Here is a 21,860-nt window from a genome sequence, read left to right as displayed (position 1 = left end):
TATAGATTGAAATACCTAAATATATTTCTACAGCATTATTCTAACCATATCTGGAGTGAAAACATGAACAAAATGTACAAGTTATCTTTTCAAATTGACAATTTGTTTTTATTTTTTAATTTAAATAAAAAAACAATTTTAAAGAGGTGGAACATATGAATTATTTCAGTTTAAACAATTTATAATTGCCCTAAGCACCTTAATATTGTAATTTATAAACAAACTCCCAAGTACTCACTGTACAAAATTTTTGACAGTTGAACTATTTAGCTTCCCTTAAATGTCATACATTCAATATTGAAATTTATTGCTGTGCTCATCCTCTAAGATATTTATTTAAACTCAGTATTTTTATAACAGGGTTTTCTTAATCAAAATTGTTAAAATCTGATTATTTGATGTATTAAAAAGAGTTTAGTGATAAAGCACATACATTCATCCATTCATGAAATCAGTCCTAAATTTTACCCCATAAGCTTATTAACACACATGATAAATGAGATCTAAGAGTCCAACATCGGACAAGTATATTTGTTTTTGTATATTCATATTTTGGGGTAGTTTAAAAGTTCCAGATACTATTTCAGACAGAGTTTACTATTATTAGATGTAGAAAGATATCATAGAAAATACAAATCTATTTTAGATTTGTTAGTCATTAAAATTAATCATTGTAAATAGTAAATTTAATCATAGGTAAAATCCTTAAATACAAGCAAAAAAATCTGTAGATAGTATTTATGTTGTAATATATGCTTTTTTTAATATCACTTTTTCTCCCCAAATTTTAATACTTGAGACTACAGATTCTTAGAAACCAGTTCTCTGAGAAACATTTGCCTAAAGTGCCTCTGGGGGTAAAAAGGCAGAGATGAAAATCAAATCCAAGTCCATGTGGTTCCAAAGTTCATACTCTGGACCAGTCATTCCTACATTATAAATGACTCTTCATTTATAAATGTAATTTGTTTTTTTTATATTTCTTACTTTGCATTTGTAAAATTGTAAGCTCATTAAACACCAAATAAGAGCTGTAATTCTAAAATAAATGTCCTTATACCATCACTTGTTATATGTCATGTTACTCTTTTGATTTAGCATAAAAGACACTCAAATGGTAGCTGTTTGCCATTTTTGTTGTATCAATTTAAATTGGAATCTGTTGTAGTACAGTATAAAAATGATTGGGAATATGCCTAAAATCATCTTTGATATATAGTGTAATATAAATTTGAATTAAATAATAGTTATGAGTATATTCTTTAGTGAGCTTTAACAAGTTTGATTTATTGACTTCAGGAAATTTTTCATTCCAGTTTTATTCCACTTTGTAGAATTTCAGAGGAAAGAAAATTAAAATATATAAGCTTCAATCCACTTCAACATAATAAATGAAACTCTTGTTAATATTGTTTTAACAATTATCTTTTCCCATTTATAATATGGTTGGAGAAACAACATTAATATGAATATACTTAAAAGTAAAATCTTTGGACATCCTTTATTAACTTTCTTAGCCCTGCCCTAAGGAAGAAACTCTAAAAAATACATGCTTCATCTTCAACTATAATAATGTAAAACCAGATACAGCAGAACTACCCAGAACCAATAATGTACTTGTCTTTTGTATCATAGCTACTACTCTTAAGTGGACAGAAATGTAATCCCAAAGCCTCACTATACTTTTATTTTGATTCTAAAGCTTCCCAGAGCTGCCTTATAAATAATGTTGCTACCATTCTTCTCTTATAGAAATTCCTTTTCTCTATGTATTATTTACAAAGTCAATAACATGTCAGCAACCTTTCTTGTCTCCTGAGTTAGTTTTACCATTTCTGTGCTCTGAAGAATAGTAATTTCAGACAACACAGAAAGAAGCCTTCCCATCCCCTTGCCACATTTCTGGAATTCCAGGTGTATGTTGGCATAATTCTCTTCCTAAGCTATGTTTATGAAAAAAGAAGTTGATGTGTCTTTCTAGATTACTAATTTTCTGACTCAGCTGAAAGTGATAATTCCAAAACTGTGTCATTATCATTACACTAAACTTTTCAACTTACTAATAGCTTTTCTTCTTTCTAATGTAGGAAGACCTAATTGTTAATCCAGTTATCAATTTTTGATGTTAAGAATTATGGGAAAATTTTGTCTTAATGATTGGAATCTTCTTAAGTGAGAATATCATCTTTGCTTGAAATGTAAGGAAAATAATCTAGCCAAAGTAGCAAGCAGCAAGTTAGTCAATTGTCTTAACTGTTCGACTAAGTCAGTAGATACTGGATCTAGTCACTTGAAATATGCTCATTAATTGTTTGTGAATCTCAACAGGTAATGTTATAAGCTTAAGTTAGAGTTTACAGTGATGGTTTTGTGAATTATAGTTTAGTTTCCCTGTAACTTTACCAATTACAATTTGTTTTGATTTTAAAGGAGATGTTGGGTGAACTCTTCACTCCTGTAGAAACACCTGAAGCACCAAACAGGGGATTCTTTAAAGGCTTATTTGGAGGTGGTGCACAATCTCTTGATAGAGAAGAACTGTGTAAGTTGATTTCTTTAATTCAGGTATTGTATCTGTAAAACTGAAACATTCAAGCCATTTAAATTCTTCCTACATGTATAAATTATGTTCACCTTTTTCCTCTTTGTCACATTAATATATCCATGTTTTTAGCAAAAATACATAAAAGGTTTTTTGTGTCATTCTAACCCAAATCAGAGGAGTATTTTACTCAGGGAACCAAGATCAGAATAGCTTCAGGTGGTTAAAAAGGAGTATTCACAACTTTAAATGAGTAGTTTAGAAAGTATTTTATTTTCATTAAATGTGATCCTTATTTATTCTTTCAATTCCATAATTTACCTTAACTGATGACCTTAACTTTGAAAAAGTTTTTAACCTAAACATTTATTTTACGAAACCTCCAGAACTATTATCATTGCATCAGAAGGTTATTTAAAATAGCAAAATCTGGTTTACTTACTACCTTCCACATAATTGGCACAGAGTAGAAATTTGTCCTTTGAAGGAGCTAATGAGTCAATGATTGACCTTTCTTTCAAATAGCTGTTATCTGTCCTTAACTTTTTTCCTTTTATTCTCTTTCTGTTTTGCTAAAATATTACAGAATTTTCCTTTTGTGTTTGTTTGACTAATTAGAAAAGCTGTAAGATTAAATATCAGTAAGTAGCAGTGCAATTTAATTTTCAAAACTTACCCAGATTATTGATCAATCATCTTGCTACTAAGGATCAGTCAGTTTTAATTCATTTTTTAAAATGAAGACTGTTGTTTAAGTTATGGGGGACTGGTAATTTGGAATAATATTCTCACCAAGAATAACTGATAAAGTTATACAAAATTAAAAAATGTTTATTTTAATTCTTAAAAACATCAAAGAGCTAAGAGTAGAGTAAGGACATGGGGAAGGATGGGAACCCAGAGTGCTGAGTCTGGCAAAGTGAGGCCAATTTTACCCTGGAGTACTTTGCTAATCCGAAGCAGGAGGCTGATACACTAAACTGTGTTCATACTAGCAAAGTGGGCTCCTAGAATGGGCAAGGGTAGGGATCTTGTTAAACAACTTCTGCTTTTTGCAAAGGATCCCAAAGGCCAAGCTTAGGAGTAAAGGTGAACTGGAAATAAATCAGCCCTCACACACACAGACTGAGCTCAGCTTTAAATTATCTGAGTGTCCCAGAAAACTTTCAACCTTAGTTAAGTATTTTTACAGACTGTTTTAAGTCCCTAGCACCTGGCAGAAGCAAATGAAAATGTTCCCTAAAGGAAGATAACATATTCCAAGTCCTCAAATTATTTGTAGAAATAATTTTTCAAATATGTCATCCAAGTGAACCAGGAAAACTAGTAATCAACACCATGAACAATGAAACAGAAGAGGCAGAAGCAGAATTACAGGTACTTCAGATATTAGAATTATCAGACATAAACTATAAAATAGTTATGTATATTATAAGTTCACATTCACCATGCCTGAACATTTTGTCAGATAACTGAAACCTATAGAAATCAGTACAACAAATGTGTAAAATCTAAAATTAATTTCTAGAACTGAAAGATTCAAAAAACAAAAACTGAGTGCATAAATTTAACTACAAATTAGACACAACTGAAGAGAAAATTATATAGCTTGAAGACCATCAAAATAGACCATCTAGAATGTAGTACAGAGAAACAAAAAAGGTGTAAAATACAAAGAAAAAAGAAATAGAAGTTGCAGTGAGAAAATCTAACATGTTGGACTTCTAAAGAAAGAAATAGCAAAGCATATAAAGAAGAATCAATATGTAAACATATATGGCTGGAAATTTTTCAGAATTGATAGAAGATACCAATTCACACATTCAAGAAGCCTAATGAATTCCAAGAATTTTTTTTTTTTTTTTTTTTAATTCACAGCTAGAGGGGTGCCTGGGTGGCTTAGTCGGTTAAGCATCTGACTTTGGTTTTGGCTCAGGTCATGATCTCAGAGTCATGGAATTGAGCCCCCCTTCGGGCTCAGTGTGGAGTTTGCTTGAGATTCTCTCTCTCTCTCCCTCTGCTCCCCCCAACTCACACACACACACTCTCTCTCTCTAAAATAAATAAATCTCTAAAAAAAATTCACAGCTAAGTATGTTACATGAAAATAGAGGATATCAAAGACAAAGAGAAAATCTTCAAGGTGACTAGAGGAAAATGAGGTATTTTTTAACAAGCTATGGACTGACTTCTCAACAGCCGAAGACAGAAAATATCCTTCAGGAGTAAGACATTTTTAGACAAATGAACACATGAATAAGACTTGCCACCACACTAAAGGGAACTCTAAATATTCCTTCATGGAATGTCAGAGATGTAGGAAACAATGTTTTAGAAAGAAAGTAGCAAGTGCATGCATAAATGTAATCTGTATAGACTGGAAGCAAAGCCTTGTGGTATGTATATACACATATAAATAAACAATGTGTGACCCAAAAAAATCACATAAAATCAAGGGAGTCACAAAGGGTAATGGATTTAAGGTGATCTGAGATCATGCAATTTTTGAGAGACTTTTAAAAAATATCCAGTAGCATTAATAAGGATGCATGTTAAAATTTCAAGGTGACTTCTACAACTTAGTATATAACTTCCAGGTGAATAGCAGGAAAATCACAATCCTTCCAAAATAAGGCAAGAAAGGAAGAGAGAAAGAACACAAAACAGGCACATAAAGGACTGTAGACTTAAGTATAAATAACCATAGTAATTATGTCTCATTTAAAAGGCAAAGGTTGTCCAACTGAATTTAAGAAGAAAAAATGTACATTGTTTACAGAAGACATATTTAAAACAGAAATATTAAAATTTTAAAAGATAGAAAAACATGAACACAAATGAATCAGCTGGTTTAACTATATTAATATCAAAATGTAAACATTAAGGCATTATTGAATGCACATTATATCTTCACTTCAAAATATATAAAAAACAAATATTGACTAATTGCTAGAAGAGACCATTTCCCAGTCATAGCAGGGGAACTGCTAATATGCCCATTGATTGAGATATAAAAGCAAACAATAAGTCTTATAGTAAAGGCCATAGAAGACATGAACAACACAATGAACTTAAACCTAATAAACAGATATACAACATTGCAGAATACATTCTTTTCAAACACACACAGGATGTTCATAAAATATATTTGTATAGAAATTACAGATGTATACCAAATTATTTTGGGGTAAAATATCATGTCTATAATGAATTTTGAATATTATATTTAAAAATTTTACATGTAGACACATAGCAAAAAATGTTATCTATTACCAAAATTAGATAATGTATGGATATTTATGATACAGTTCTTTTACTTTCCTGTATGTTTGAAACTTGCATTTTGAAAAAAGTTGGGGTTTAAGTTGACCATATGTTATATGATTTTTTAAAAATTGAATTTCAAAGGATTCAAATCAATTAAGGGTTTGTGATCTAATTAGAATTCAGTTATACTTGTGATTAATAACAAGGTTAATTTTAAACCCCTGTGTTCGAAAATTAAGAAATAAACTTTTGAATAACCCATGTGTCAAAGAATTTATAACCATTGGTCTGCATCTAAAGTAATAGTGGTATTGGGCGCCTGGGTGGCTCAGTTGGTTAAGCGACTGCCTTCGGCTCAGGTCATGATCCTGGAGTCCCGGGATCGAGTCCCACATCGGGCTCCCTGCTCAGCAGGGAGTCTGCTTCTCCCTCTGACCCTCTTCCCTCTCCCCTCTCGTGCTCTCTATCTCTCATTCTCTCTCTCTCAAATAAATAAATAAATCTTTAGGAAAAAAATAAAATAAAGTAATAGTGGTATTTATAGCCTTAAATATATATACAGTATTATTAGGGAAAAAAAAAACCAAAACATGAAAATGATTGAACCGAGCAGCCATCTCAAGAAGGTAGAAAACACAGCAAAATAAACCAAAGAAAATAGAAGATAATAAGATAGTAATGACTTAGTAAACAAATACAAAATAGAAAAAAAATCAACAAAGCCAAAAGTTGATTCTTTAAAAATCTAATAAAATTGATAAATCTTTTGTGAAACTAAGTGGAAAAAAAAAAAGTAAGACACAAGTAAACACTATCAGGAATGAAGAAAGATAAGAGAATGTAATTGCCCTAGTTAAAGCATCAAAGCCAGCAACTTTGTTGAATCTGTTTTTCTGAAGCCATCTCTCTCTGCCCATAGCTGGAAAGACCTCTTTGCTTGTGTGATTACATTGGGTTTACCTGGATAATCTAGGATTAGAGAGCTGGGCAATCCAGCTCCTTAACTTAATCACATCTGCAGAAAAGTTCCTTTTCCTGTGTAAGGTAACATAATCATAGGTTCCAGGAGTTAGAGTAAGGTCATCTTTTAGAGGAGTGGGGGACATTATTCTGTCTACCACAGTCATATCAAAACAAACAAACCAAAGAAGTCAAATACTTAGAAATAAATTTTAACAGAAGATGTTTAGGACTCTATGGGGAAAACAGATAATTATATAACTTTGTTGACAGAAGTTAAAGACCCAAATAAAAGAAATATACCATATTCATGCAGTAGAAGATTCAGTAAAAGGCATCAATTCTCCCAAAACTGATTTATGCATACACAGATATACACTTAATGAAGTCCTTATCAAAATTACCTTCCCCCCAAAATTTTATAACTGATACTAACCTTTAGATGGAAATTCAAAGGGTCTTACCTCTTCTATTTAGCCTTATATTAGAAATTTTAACTAGGACAATTAGGCAAGAAAAGGAACTAAAGGTCATGCAGATTGGAATGGAAGAAGTAAAAGTCTGTGTTTGCAGATGACATTATCTTGCAAATAGAGAATCTTAAGCCACACCCAAAAAAATTACAGCTAACAAGTTCAGCAAGATTGCAAGATATAAGATCAATATAAATAATTTCATTTCTTCTATGTACTAGCAATGAACAAAACGAATATTAAGTTAAGAAAACAATTCCATTTATAATAGCATCAAAAAGACAAAATAACTTGGGAATAATTTAACAAAAGAAGTGTAAAATGCCCTAAAAACTTCAAAACATCATTTAAAGATATTAAGTCATAGATAAATGCCTTGACATCCTATGTTCATGGATGGGAAGATTTAATATTGGGAAGAAGGCCATGCTCCCCAAGTTGATCTGTGCATTCAACACAATCCCTGTCAAAATCCCAGCTATTTTTTTGAAGAAAAAAAACTGCTCCTAACATTTATATGGAAATGAAAAGGATCCAAAATAGCCACACATACACAAAAATTTTTTTAAAGAAGAAAAATGATGGAGAAATCACATCTTTCAATTTCCGAAGTTACTACAAAACTATAATTATCAAGATAGTGCAATACTGGCATAAGGAGAGATGCACAGACCAATGGAATAGAACTGAGAATCCAGAAATAAGTCCATACATGTATGGTTAATTGATTTTCTACAAGGATGCCAAGAAAATTCAAAGGTAAAAGAATGGTCTTTTCAACAGATGGTGTTGGGACAACTGGATATCCACATGCAAAAGAATGAAGTTTCCTGCCGTCCCACCATTCACAAAAATTAACTCAAAATGGATCAAAGACCTTAATATAAGAGCTAAAACTATAAAAGTCATAGAAGAAAACGTAGATATAAACCTCTGTGACCCTAGATTAGGCAGTGGTTTCTTAGGTATGACACCTAAATCACAAGCAACCAAAGGAAAAAAGAGATAAATTGGATTTCATTAAAATTGAAAATCAAAGAACACTATCAAGAAAGTGAAAAGACAAACTGCAGATTATGATAAAATATTATAAATCATATACCTGATATATCTGAAATCTGATAAAAGTCCAGTATTCAAAATATATGAAGAATTCTTACAACTTAACAATAAAAAGACAAATAGCCCAGTTTTTAAATGGGCAAAGGGTTTGAATAGACATTTCACCAAACAAAATATACAAATGGCCAATAAACACATAAAAAAATATACAACATCATTTCTCATTAGGGATGCACAAATCAAATATCACTTCACACTAGGATGGCTGTAATCAAAACTATGTTTGCAAGAATGTGGAGAAATTGAAACTTGTACCTTGCTGGTGGAAATGTAAAAATGCCATAACCTCTTTGGAAAACTGGCAGTTCCTCAAAAAGTTAACATAAAGTCATCATGTGACTCAACAGTTCCACTCCCAGGTATATACCCAAAAGAATTGAAAACACATATTCACACAAAAACTTGTACAAATGTTCATAGCAGCATTATTCGTAACAGCCAGAAAGTAGAAACAACTCTAATGTCCATCAGCTGATGAACTGATAAACAAAATGTCCTATCTCCATACAATGGAATATTATTCAAGTCATCAGGAAGAGTGAGGTGCTGATGCATGCTACAGCATGGTTGAACCTTGACAACATTATTTTAAGTAAAGAAGCCAGACACAAAGGTCACATATCTGAATCCATTTATATGAAATGTTCAGAATAGGAAAATTTATAAAGACAGAGTAGATTATTGATTGACAAGGACTGAGAAGGAGGGGAATGGGAAGTGACTGTTAATAATTAGCATGGGGGTTTTGTTTCTGTTTTTGTTTTTGAAGAAAATGCTCAGGAATTAGTGATGATAGTTGCACAACCTTCTGAATAAACTAAAAGTTACTAAAGTGTTCAGGGACAAATTTATGGTATGTGAATTATATTTCTAATGAAAGAAATGTAGCCTGAGGGAGGAGGGGAAATCTGACCTCATTCTTTAACAGAATTTAAGACTTTTGCAGTAATCTCGATATTAGGTAATCAAGGTCTGGATTATGTAAGGAAAGGAAGCAGTGAATTCCTGAGATCTTTTGAAGGAAAAATTTGGTCTATTTGTAAGTGACAAGATAAATGGAAAGAAAGGGATGTCGCACATCTATGACTTATGGAGACTGAAATAGAGTAATGAATAAATTCTTCATTTTTCTTCTAAGCTTAGGCATAGTATTTAAAGTATGAGAAAGCATGGAATAAATAAACTAAATCAAATCTGTATGTTTAAATTATCTTTAATTTTTTGCAGAACTAATAACAATTTTTACTGTTATGTAAACGGGTGTCAGTATGCCTGTTATTCATTGCAACAAATAATTACTAGTCCCCTTTTTACACAAATTTTGTTACATAAACTAATATAGAGTAGAAAATTAATATACATTCTGTTTTTGCATGTTTCAGAAACTATCTAAAATTATTAAAATGATATAAAAACATTAATTTTGGAGTGAAATATATAAATATTTCAATTACACTGATACTCCACCTAAAAATTGTGTTTTAATATTATATATAGTAGGATTTTTATATTAAATTTTCATTTGAGTTACTCTTTCACTTATCAAATTCATTCAGTTGGAGAATCGTCCTCAGGAAAGGCCTCAAGGAGTCTTGCACAGCATATCCCTGGTCCTGGCGGCATCGAAGGTGTGAAAGGAGCAGCATCTGGAGTTGTTGGTGAATTAGCACGAGCCAGGTTGGCGCTAGATGAAAGAGGGCAGAAACTTGGTGATCTGGAAGAAAGAACTGCGGCTATGTTGTCCAGTGCAGATTCGTTTTCTAAACATGCTCATGAGGTATGTCTATCAAACAAATATTTAAACAAAATAACCTAGGTTAAAGCAAGTATGAAAATTGTTGAGTTCCTTTTTTTTTAATAGCTCTTGTATTTCTATGCAAGAACTTTCATTTATCCTCTGTACAATTGCAAATTCCTGATTTTTGCCACCAGAGGGAGCCATTACAAGAATATATTTCAGTAGCCTTTGGTTTCTTACTGAAGTTTATAAATTATGAAGGAACCTGCTCACATTCAGACTTCTCGTAAACAAAGCCAATGATTTTGCAGCTGTTTTTAGGGAATGCAAAGGCCTCAAATTTTACTACTAACTTCTAAAAAAGGAAATAATTTGCCTCTCTTGATTCTTTAGGTTGATCTAAATAACTAAAATTGGCAAACATTTTTATTGAAATAGACAATACTAAATCCATCTGTAGCCCAGTTCATACAGAGGATGAATGAGATGCATTTTTGCAGCGAATTCGTCTTGATGAATTCAAAAGTCATGGTGGACCTTAGAAACGGATGCCCTTAAAAAAGGGCTCCCTAGCTGGCCTTACAAGTATGTTTTGTTGGCCAGCATAGTAACACTTTAAGACACTGATCTTAAAGGCCCTTGGGTAGAATATATATCTTCATTTTGCCACATAGGTCTGTCATTCCATGATGCTTTACATTGGGCTACTTCACACACTTAGTTCCTAGCCTAACCGTTGAGGACATTCTTAGTTTGTTATCTGAAGAAACCATATTAAGGTTATTTTTATATTTGAGTACCCAATCTATCAGTAATTGCTCTTTAAATTTTTCAATCAAAAGTCATCTTTTCCTTGCTCAAGAATGCTGACACTGGAATGCATGAAAGAGGTCACTTGACCTGGGAGAGATTTGTCCAGGGCTTCAAAGAAATTTGGAGATCCCTTGTGAGTCCTTGTACTAGGCTAACACACACCTCAGATATAGGCTAGTGACCTTGGTCAAGAATTTTGTTGGCCTAACCCTGCATCTGACTGTGATCACTAATGCATCTAACATTTCAGCCAATTTCAAAATATATTCACACTCTAAGTATTTAGCAAAGAGCTCAGACTCAAACTGATAGCTTTTCCCTTTTACCAAATGATATTTGTGAGCCATATTTGAAAGTCTGTGGAAATAATATATTGAGGTGGTTAAGCTCATGGGTTCTTAAAGAAGACAGTGTGGGCTGTAATCCAGTTTCGCCACTGTGTTACCTTGGGTAACCGTATAAGCCTTATTTTCTTCATTTATAAGATGAGGAGAATAATAATCTATAACCATAGAGCTGTGAGGGTCGACCAAATGAATTCATGTAGGGAGGGTGTGCCATGCAGCGCCTGTCAGAGTAACTGCTCAGTAAGTTTTGGATGGCAGCAAGAGTACTGTTTTCAACCTTTCATTCACCAGATTCTTTAACCATTATTTTTAGTTCAAATCAGAGAACTGAAAATTACCTTATTTCTAAGGTATTAGCTTAGGTCACCAAAGAATATACTGAGCCAAAGTTTAATTATGTCACATTTCTAAAAAAAATAAGAGGACCTTCTAGGCTATAGTTCTTAATAGTTATGGTCTTTTCTCTAAATGGAACAGTTCTTATTGCTTTCAATATAAATTGATTTGAAGTAAGCAATACAGTAACACTAGAGAATGTTTCAGGATGATATAATGTTTTGGAAAAATACAGAAATTGATTATAACGTAAATATTGTTGTTCTGGCATTTTTAAAACATTTTTTGTGTTTTCTCCCCTTTAGATGATGTTGAAATACAAAGATAAGAAATGGTACCAGTTCTGACAACCAGAAATCCAACTAAGTCCAACTTCAGCTGGAAGGAAAAAGAATTTTCCTTTTTTATTTTATTGATTTCAGTTTAGGAAAGTTAACATTAAAGGGATGTTCATCACTCGATACCGTTCTTTCCTAGCACAATCATGCACTGTTTTACCTCAGTCATGTGGCTTTAACTGAGGAGTGTCCACACACACTCAAAGTGGAGTAGGTGGTATGTGCCGGCTATGAGTGGACAGTGTGGGAACTAAGCAGGTCACATGTTACAGATGAAGAAACAAAGGGGGATGTTGAGGAGACCTGGCAGGGACTATTCCTGGGTCATTCTTGTATTAATCTTTCATAGGCCAAAAGATTGTGTGCTATTGTATCTGCCATCAGTGTTTGACCTCTTTGAGGGAGAGGCAATAAGTCAGAAGTCCTGAAGCTGAAATAGTTATGTTTGTGTCATTGACTGAATTATAAACAGCTGTCTTGGACTTTCCCTCCCTTAAACTGAACGGTCATCAGTGTCATTAGTGAAAAAGAAACAAACTGTTTGTTACCATATCTGTAGACAGATAAGCTGAATGGTGGGCTTTAAATAATAAAAACATACACATCATTGACTTGTGTATGGGCTACTCTTGGATTCTTGTTATTGTATACTTGTGTTTAGTCCATATTTTGTCAAAAGCAAAACAAGGCGATACATCACTTTTCATTGAAAAGAAAAGTGTAGAGCATGACTGAACTGCTCATCATTCTGGGAGTTTCCATGTAGTGGCTATACGGTGTGGAAAGTGAGAAAAACCTCCATTGTGGTGAGGAGAATACTTCAATGTCCCTTGTCCTTGTTCTCATTAATTCAGCTAAAGGTGGATTTGACCAAAATAGTTACTGGTTAAATTTGTAGAAATGTTGAAATTGGCTAAGTTTTTAATTTTGCTTGAATTTTTATAAAATGTTTAACCAAATGTACCTTTGCATTATTTAATTAAAATTGCGAAAAAAATGTTTCATTATTTCAGTAAAACGCTCAGCTCCCTTTTTAAAATGCCCTTTATTTGCTAACAGTTCCAGTACACTCAGGTGATGAGCCAATTAAATCTTAGTGCACATGCTGTCGCATGGAAAACAAGCATCTGTTGTCAATAATTATCTATATAAGAGTCTAGTCTGATGACCTACAAAATATTTTCTGTAGAAATATACTATAAATCTGTACATGTCCTTTCAAGGTTTTAAAAAGCCAAAAGGAAAGGAAAATATGTGCATTTTGGTAACTAAATTATTTCTGTATTGGAGTATAATGCAAACGATACCATCAGTGGACAATAAATGATTGGTTCCTAGAATAGCATTGCAGACAGGGAAGAGATAACTTGGTAGACCTGGAAGTAAGTGATCTCGTAATACAGGCTCATCTGAGATGATTATTGGTGGTTCTTAAAGCAACAAAGGAAGAGCAAAATAGAAGCATTACACTTACTATTAATGAAATTTAAATATTTTCTTCTATAAATAATTATTTAAATATTTTTTTTCATTAAGATATAATCAGAGCACAAATTGATAGCAAACTTGATGGTTGTTTTTTCTATTCCATATGAACATTAAAGGTATATGTAGAACACCTTAATTTCACACAGTCTGTTATGCATCTTTTCCTCTTCTTTTCACTAATAAAGCTTTTATGTTTACATTTTATAATGTGCACTATGGGATACAAAAGTTTACATTAAAATTTATTTTGAATGTCATCAGGGAGGGACTAAATATATGTGATAGAGATAATTGATTGAGCCAAAATAAATATTTTAAAAGTAATCATTTTCAAAAGGTTTTGAATTTGTAGAAAATACCTATGGATAACATGTTTCTGTTTAGTTAACGTCAGCTATATGATGAACAGTCAGCAGTTTACAGATGGCTTAATTTGAATCCTGTGTTATCTAATAAACCTGTTGTTCCAAAATCTGTCACAGGAAGTATTAGGCCCCTTTTTAAGGTACAGTTTTGAGAATGTCATCAATAAAATCAACAGTTATGGATTTAAAGTTGAGAAGCATTAAGTAAAATAATATACTGGTTGATTCCCCATTATGTGGAAGGGCATATTAACTCCAGTTATTTAATTTGCTGTGTTACTTTGTGTTAATTGTACATCAACTTTATTTCTATGGTCATTTTTCCTGTTGTATATAAAATGAACTAATCTTGTAATTATTTTCAAATAGAGAGGTAGATACATTTATCTGAAATGGATTTTATAAGAAAATGTTAAATCAATATTTTGAGTTATTTTGTTTTTAAATTAATCTACAGATTATGCACAGCAAACCTAGAAACTCACTTAGAACTAGAAAGCTTGAACTATTTTTGAGAATAGAAAATGGCTTCTCCGAGTTATACTTGATTCAGTCTGTAGATAAGAGACAGTCTGCAGTAATAACTAACCCAGGGAATTTATTGTAATTTGAGAGATAACATCTCTATTTTTTTCTTTTTATGTGCAAAAAGTTATAGTCACCAGCAAGCCAGGATTTCAGGAAAACAAACCAAAAAAAAAAAATAGAAAATATTAGGAAAATGAAAGATTTGTGTGTGCTTCCTCCATATCCTCATTTGAGGACATAATTCTTTGTTGCATTTGTCCTTCGCTCTAAAAATCATTGAAGTATTCATTAATTAGCAGCTTATCAATAGGAAGTTGTTTCCCTATATGTACCACATAGCCAGTTCACTCTTCAAACTAAAATTCATATATAGTTCCTTAGAAATTTATTTGAAATCTTAATACTCTGACAAATTCTATATATTACATCCATTTGAATTTTTGCATCATCTTAATCCCCTGGGTTTGCATTTCAGTTGTACAAAGTGTTTCCAAAAATGGTTATAGATATCACTGAGCTGTGATTGACTTAATTTGCTTTTCTTTATGGATGTGAAAAAAAAATGCTGCTACTTGTCTATGTTATGTGTAGTATATTACAATTTAAGTACAGTACTTTATAGTAAAGAAAGAAGCATTTCTTTTGCTTAGACCTTCTTAATTGTAGGTTTCTCTGAAGTTCTTTTGTGTAGATATGTGAGTGTTTTAAACAAGTCTGAAAGTGTTACACATTTTTAGGTTACAGGGGGTGGTGGGGAGACAGCTGAGGAAAGGGAAGACAGGGGGAGACCCCCACAGAGTGCAGAGTTTTACCCTGAGTTCCAGATTCCCTATGTTTTGCTGAAGGCATTTTCTCAATGACATTAGAAAAGCTATATCCAAAGGTAAATTTTTTGTGGCAAAGATTTATTTTACATTTTAACTTCGGGGATTTTGTTTATTTGTTTTTGCAAAATAAAGAGCACTGAACTTTAAACTTGAATTTTTTCTGCACTTTTTTAGGTAACAAAAACTTTTTATTATCATTTAATCCACATTTCTCAGTTAAAATCAAGTGATGCATATGTATAAAACATGCCAAAATCATGAATATGCTGCTAGCTGCACCTTAAATAATTAAACTGATCATAGTCTTAAAATCTTTAATAGGGCTTTATATAGTTTTCAAGGAAAAAAATAGTAAAATCATTTGCTGTATGTTTCAGTGTTCTAGGTCTTAAATTATTGCAACACTTTCAGATTTGTTTTAAGATCATACAGTAACATGTTATATTTATACATACTGCTAGAGAATATACTTTTAATTTTAAAATGAAATTTTTATAAATGTACTCTTTAATTTTAAAAATGGTGAACTTGTTAAGTTTAAGTCAAAGTACTTAAAAAGTATGTATATTATCCATACAAAAAGTTATGTTTTACGCTTATAATAAGAAATATTGGTATCTCATATCGAGATACAATTAATTTTAGAGAATCATACATTATTCAAAAGTCTTCATGCGTTGACAGGAAAGATAATCATTACTATGGTTTAAAAAATACCCTCTATTGAGCATTTTCAAATATTAATTTTATTTTGGGGAAAATGCCCACAACAGTAATTGCGAGATCTTTCTCACTAGCTGCAGCTTGCTGTCGGATGCCTACCTTAACTATTGTTTTAAAATATATATATATTTAAAATAGTTTTCCAGGTATTTTCTTCTACCTTTTTTAAAAATAAATTTCCAAAAATGAAAACAGAGTTTATGTATTTTTGTCAATGAAGGTTTTTATTTTGTAGTTTATAGAATTTGTTCCTTATCAGTTTGATACTTGATCACTATTCCTAGACTTTTTAATCTGTATTTACTTTGAAAAAGAGCACTTCTCTATCTTAAGTGTCCTCCTTTTTTTCTTTTTCTTTTTAGAGTGCTTGTTCTCTTGGATTGAAATTTATGCCCACCAGTGATTTTTTTTCATTTGAAAATGAATGTGAAGATACTGTTTACAGCTTTTGTTAATCACACTTTTCATCACTTACCAATTTCTTGTAAAGTGCTATGGGGATTATTTTTCCTGTGAATATTAATGATCTTATTACTGCCACAGAAGTTTTAAAAGTTCTGTGGACAGAAAATAGTTGTAACAACAAAAATTAAAGGGAAAACTTTAGTTTACCTTTCTCAGCTGAATTAAATGGTTTTAATAACTTCCCAGTTATATAACATGGCTTTCTTCAGTTATTAATAGAGTCTTAAATTACTAGGCACAATTCATTTACAAATTGAGTACAGTAGTCCAGGACTACATGTAATTGCTCTTTTTATTGCATATTGCATTCTTTACATCAGAAAAATCATGAATGTCAGTTTTGCCGGTATTTTGCAATGAGGCTCATAGTTTAAAATTAAAATTTTATAGTGTATGAGATGTAAATAAGTCAGTACTAATTTATTGTAGGTTGTTTGGCTCAGGCATTTAAAATGGACATAGGCTAATGGCAATGGAATCCTATTTGATTGGGAGTTTCATTTTTTTAAATATACTTTTGCTAAGTGTTTTATGTTGTTCGAACTTTGCTTCAACTGAAGACAATGTGAGGAGTTAAAAACAGACTCAACATGTCAGTAGAAAGCAATGCAAAGAGAAAATCATATTTTAAATTTTTTTAGGTTTTTTTTTTGTAAATAAACGGTACTGTGATACTTTAGGTGTGACCGCTGCTTAACATGATAGTTAGAACCAGAAAAACATTTCTTTCTAGTTATACTATTGGTTCATTGTAAATGCATCACCAAAACAATATTAAAAAGAGCAAGGATAAGTTTTTAACATTGTCCACTTCAGGGGCAAGCATGCTTGGTATAGAGCTCTAGCTTGTGTCTACCTTAAACCCGCAGGCAGTTTTCAGTTGCTGCACCTTTTATTTTTTTTTTCTAATTTTGCTCAGTCCAGTAACTATCTCAAAGGTAATTGCTGGAATATGTATTTTAAATACGGTAAAAAAAAAAACCAACTCTGTGTACTGTTTCATTTTAAACAAAAACAAAAGCACTATTGCAAACACTAAAAATGTGTTAAACTTTGTAGTTATTTTGCATTCCTGTACTTTACAAAATGTCATCACAGCAAAGGTTTAAAATTAGGTAATGAAATATTTTTGTAAATAAATACCGTTAAGCTGGTATTTTAAAAAAAATGTATTATAATGTTTCTGGAAAATGTTCATATATATGTATATGAATGTCTTTATGCTGAAGGGCTCTGATTGGGCAAAATAAAATACTCTAATCTCTCCTGAAACTAAACAAGCCCTTTTTTCTGGAAAATCTGTTTTAATTTTTTTCTCTGAATTGTGGAATTAATCCCATTAGTTTAACCTAAGCAAATAATAGATAAAATAGATTTCTACATTTGCAAAGATAAAGTCAATTCAAGTAAGACAAACTATTTTTCTTAACTAGGTGGGCTTTTTGGTAAAAGTCACCTCCCCTGCATTGGGTGAGGTGAGATCCCCTACTGTAGGCCCTTACTGTAGATGAACACTTCTTGGCCTGTAGTGTGTATGGAATCTCCCTGGGCATCTTGTTAAAAGGCAGATTTGGATTCAGGGTATCTGAGGTGGGGTCTAACTGCATCTCTAACAAGCTCCCAGGTAGTGCAGATGCTGCTGGTCTGTGGAATGAACTTTGAGCAACAAGGATGTAGATAATTTACATAACTGGCATCTTGCCAGTTAATAGTGTCCAACTACTTGTACCAAGAATGAGTATTATATTAATGGATTTAGAATAACATAAAGAAGATCAAACAGTACTTACTGTTCTCCATCGTATTTAAAGAATATGGTAATTCTTTTATTAAATTGAAGGTTTGATTTTGAAATCTATTCATTTTACTGCCCACATGGTGGCAGTCATGTCTCACCTTATTTGAGCCTTTAACAAGGGAAAACGAGACATTGCAAAGACTAACTTTCATTATAATTAATTTTTATTCAGAGAATTATTAAAGTCTTGGATATGGAACAGAAAAAAATGTCTTCCTAAGCTATTTGTTATAAAGTGATGTAGAGCATTTAGTAGAATGATCTAGTTTATCAAAAATTAGAGTGTTTTTCCAGAAAATCTAGGCATAAAGTGATAATTTAAAAAAACTAAAGAAAGATTGTCTTCATGTCTCTGTTCATGGTCTTTTAAAGAACCTCAATTAGGGTGTGTCCTGTGTAAATGGTACAGTGCCATCCACCATTTTATAGAAACATACTTGTAACTCTTCACAGGAGTTTATAGGAAGATTTGATTATTTTTCATTACTTTAAAGATAATATGATTGCTACATCACTGTACTTTTTTCAGTTTTTGTACAAACGTGATCTTTTAAAGAAGAAAAAAGTTCAAGTCATTTTATTTTTCAAATTTTATCTGTTTAAAATGAATACTCTATATTCACTTAAAACATAGAAATATTCTAACCCTTAGTTTTGGTCAGATTATCTAATTTTTTACTATTTATAAAACAAAGCACAATAGTCTTTTGTAACTTCTTTTTAAACCAACATAATAGTAAGATACACATTTCATTGATAAAAACAAAGTTTCAGATAACACAGAATATGTTGTTAACTAGCAAAGGAAAGTAGAGAAATATCAAACTGAAGTTCTTCATTTTCTTGTCTGTTGCAATTTTCTGTCATCCATGGAAGACCTAAAGCTCTGCTTAACAAATATTCTGAGGGACAATCAACAGCTTTATGATTTCAAAATGAGTGTGTGTGTGTGTGTGTGTGTGTGTGTGCGCGCGCGCACACGTTTTCCCAAACAGAAGACCCCTTTGTGCATCTCTCCCTGATGAAGTTTAGCTCTGAATCTTCTCTCCCTCTCCCTTCCTCCCTCCCTCCTTTCCTACCTCCTCCAGTTTAGCTCTGTCCCTCTATCCCTGATGCCTGTCACCCCAAATCTCTTTTTAGTGTTTATTTTAACCAAGCACGTTTTGCCAATTTAGGGGGTGGGAGGGAATACTATAGTTCTCAAAGGGTTCCCTCCTAAGTACTGGGTGGATTTGTAAATAGTTTTTATGAACAATAATGCTATCCCTATTCCTTACTATAATCTCCAGACACTCAAAATCTAGGCAGATAAAGCAAAAAACAAAAACAGTTTAGCACACAGAAGACGTGCACTGAAGCAGAGATTCTGGAAGCTAAGCACAGGAGGAGTGTGACGTGATAGAAAGCACTGTGCTGGCAGCCCTCAGGTCCAATCCCAGCCACTTCACTAGGGTGTTTAACCAGATGGTTTCCCTTTCAAGACCAAAGTGTCCAAGAATTATTAGCATGCATTATATTATGCATGGGGATAGAAGACCACATTTTAGAAAATGTTACCTTCCATGTTCCTTTAACAATAATGTGACTACAGAAACAATTAGTCTAAGCAGGGGTTCTCAAACCTGAACATCAAAATCTCGCGGAAACCTTGTTAAAACGCACATTGCCTGGCTACACCCCCAAAGTTTCTTGCCAAGTCTGGAGTAGGACCCAAGGACTTGTATTTGTAACAAGTTCCCAGGTGATGCTGATGCTGCTGGTCCACAGACCACACTTTGAAAACCCCAATCTAGAGCAATGCTGTAGAACAAGTTTTCCCTTCATAGCACAGATATTCTGGATGTTTCTTTTACGATGCCCTGATGAACCTCAGGTAATATACTTGCCTATATATGTAATTTTTTAAAATTGACATAATGTCCTAATGCACCAAAGATATGAAATGAATGTGGTTAATAATTTTTAAAATGGATTTCAATATGTAAATCCCAAGGTTACACACTAGAACAACAATAACAAAACTTCCCACAAATGTACAAAACACTCCCAGTAGGATGATCCCTAGCACTTACCCCCACCCTCTACCATGTGAACTGTTGGTTAAGAGAATAAGACCAGCAGCAGGACATACTCTTCTTCATATCTCTTCACATCCAGAGGGGCTGTAGAAAAAATGTTCATAAATGTTATGCCATGATGTATATAAGAAAGTATAGAAAAGAAGTCTTGACTTAAATGCCAGGGAAATTAATTTGCATTAATCCCTCTTATAAATTCATGTTCCCTTTCACTTAATCCATGCTTTTGAACTGGTCAGAGTGGATGAGAGAATAGGACTTTCCTTTGTAAGTTTGTGCCTGATACTCACAAATCTCAATACATTAATGGTGTGGTTCTAACAAAAACTCCTCTTGATAAAATCCATGTATAAGATTCTATTACATAACCTTACTAATGGTTAGTCTATCAGAAACTTTACTCCTGATGACCAAAACTCAATGAGTGATTGATTATTGGTTAATTGTTAGGCAAGTAGAACTGCCTTATATTTTATTCCAAATTCGTTAAAAGGGGGCATTATCTACAGCCCCTTTCAAATGCCAAGCACCTTGGCCTAAAGGCCAGTACTCCATCCTTGAGTTTAGTACCGAGCCACTCAGCCTCTACTTGCCTGTTTCTGTATGTGTAAAACTAGGGTCTGAATTTTGGTCTTACCTACCTCACAGACTTGTAGGGATATAATAGAATAACCTCTGAAACTCATTAGCAAACAAAATTAGGCCACAGACACAAGGCTTTATGATCTAAAGAATATTAGCTCCTTGGAAGCTCTGTGAGTCAGAAATATATTTGAGTAAGAAAAAATAAGTAGCAAGTCTTATATCAGGATCAGCAAATCAGGGAGTATTAAAAGTGCTGGATAATGAGGATAAAACCCACAGATATATTTAATAAAGTAATTGATGGGGCTCAATAAGTTTAAAATGTGTTTGAATTTAATAAGCACCTTTAATTTCAGCTAAATTTCTTATTTGTGGTATGTTACTTCATGATGATTTATTGCCAACAATCATCAAGATATAAGATCTTATTGAAATTAATATGCAGTTGCCTTTCAAATAGAATCCCAGTGCCTGGCAATTTTTTTAATAAATACAAATTTATAAATGTTAATTTTTTCTCTCTGGTATAGAAGAAAGTAAATGCTTTTTTGGTGTTTAGTCATAGCATAGTTGATATTTTTCAAAGGTCAGTGACAGACTATCTCTCTAAATAAATATAAAAGTTGTCTGAATTTAGGATATCGCTTTCCTATTCTTTAACGGAGCATATTACCTTTAAAAGACTTTGTTTCTATTTAGCCAGTAAAATATAGACTGGATCAAGGTCCAAGCCCTTTACCTCTGTGTGCCAGCAGTATGACCCTAAGTTACTTAACCTTTTTAAAACACTTCCCTCAAATATGAAATAGAAATAAAAGCAGTACTGATTTTATAAGACTGTGTTAAGGGTGCCATGAAACTCAGCAGAGGGACCTTGCTGTAAAGGGGCCACCTGCTGTCCAGCCTGAGAGGCAGCATAGCGTACAGACAAGCACGGACTCTGAGGGGGGACTGCTTTCAATCTCTGCCCCATGCTATGCGTGTCAGTCAACCTCAGCAGGTTATTGAGCATTCCTTGCCTCAGTTTCCTTGTCTGTCAAATGGTAGTGATGACATCAGTATATGTA

The 21,860-nt window shown here is 32.7% G+C and overlaps 1 protein-coding gene across 5 annotated transcripts in view; it reads left to right on the top strand.

Annotated features, from left to right (window-relative positions):
• Positions 1 to 17,609, top strand: part of STXBP5 (syntaxin binding protein 5) — a 178,905-nt gene extending 161,296 nt beyond the window's left edge. For all 5 annotated transcript variants that reach the window (XM_027603983.2, XM_027603979.2, XM_027603982.2 and 2 more), the window contains 3 exons: positions 2,431 to 2,542; positions 9,921 to 10,141; positions 11,904 to 17,609. In XM_027603983.2, coding sequence (XP_027459784.1) covers positions 2,431 to 2,542; positions 9,921 to 10,141; positions 11,904 to 11,945 — 375 coding nt within the window. In that variant the 3' untranslated portion in view covers positions 11,946 to 17,609. The remainder of the gene's footprint in view (positions 1 to 2,430; positions 2,543 to 9,920; positions 10,142 to 11,903) is intronic.
• Positions 17,610 to 21,860: the final 4,251 nt, after the last annotated feature.

The sequence above is a fragment of the Zalophus californianus genome, chromosome 7 (assembly GCF_009762305.2).
Source record: "Zalophus californianus isolate mZalCal1 chromosome 7, mZalCal1.pri.v2, whole genome shotgun sequence".
NCBI classification, from domain to species: Eukaryota; Metazoa; Chordata; class Mammalia; order Carnivora; family Otariidae; genus Zalophus; species Zalophus californianus.
Note: the sequence above shows the minus strand (reverse complement) of the source record. Positions and strands in the feature narration are given on the sequence as shown.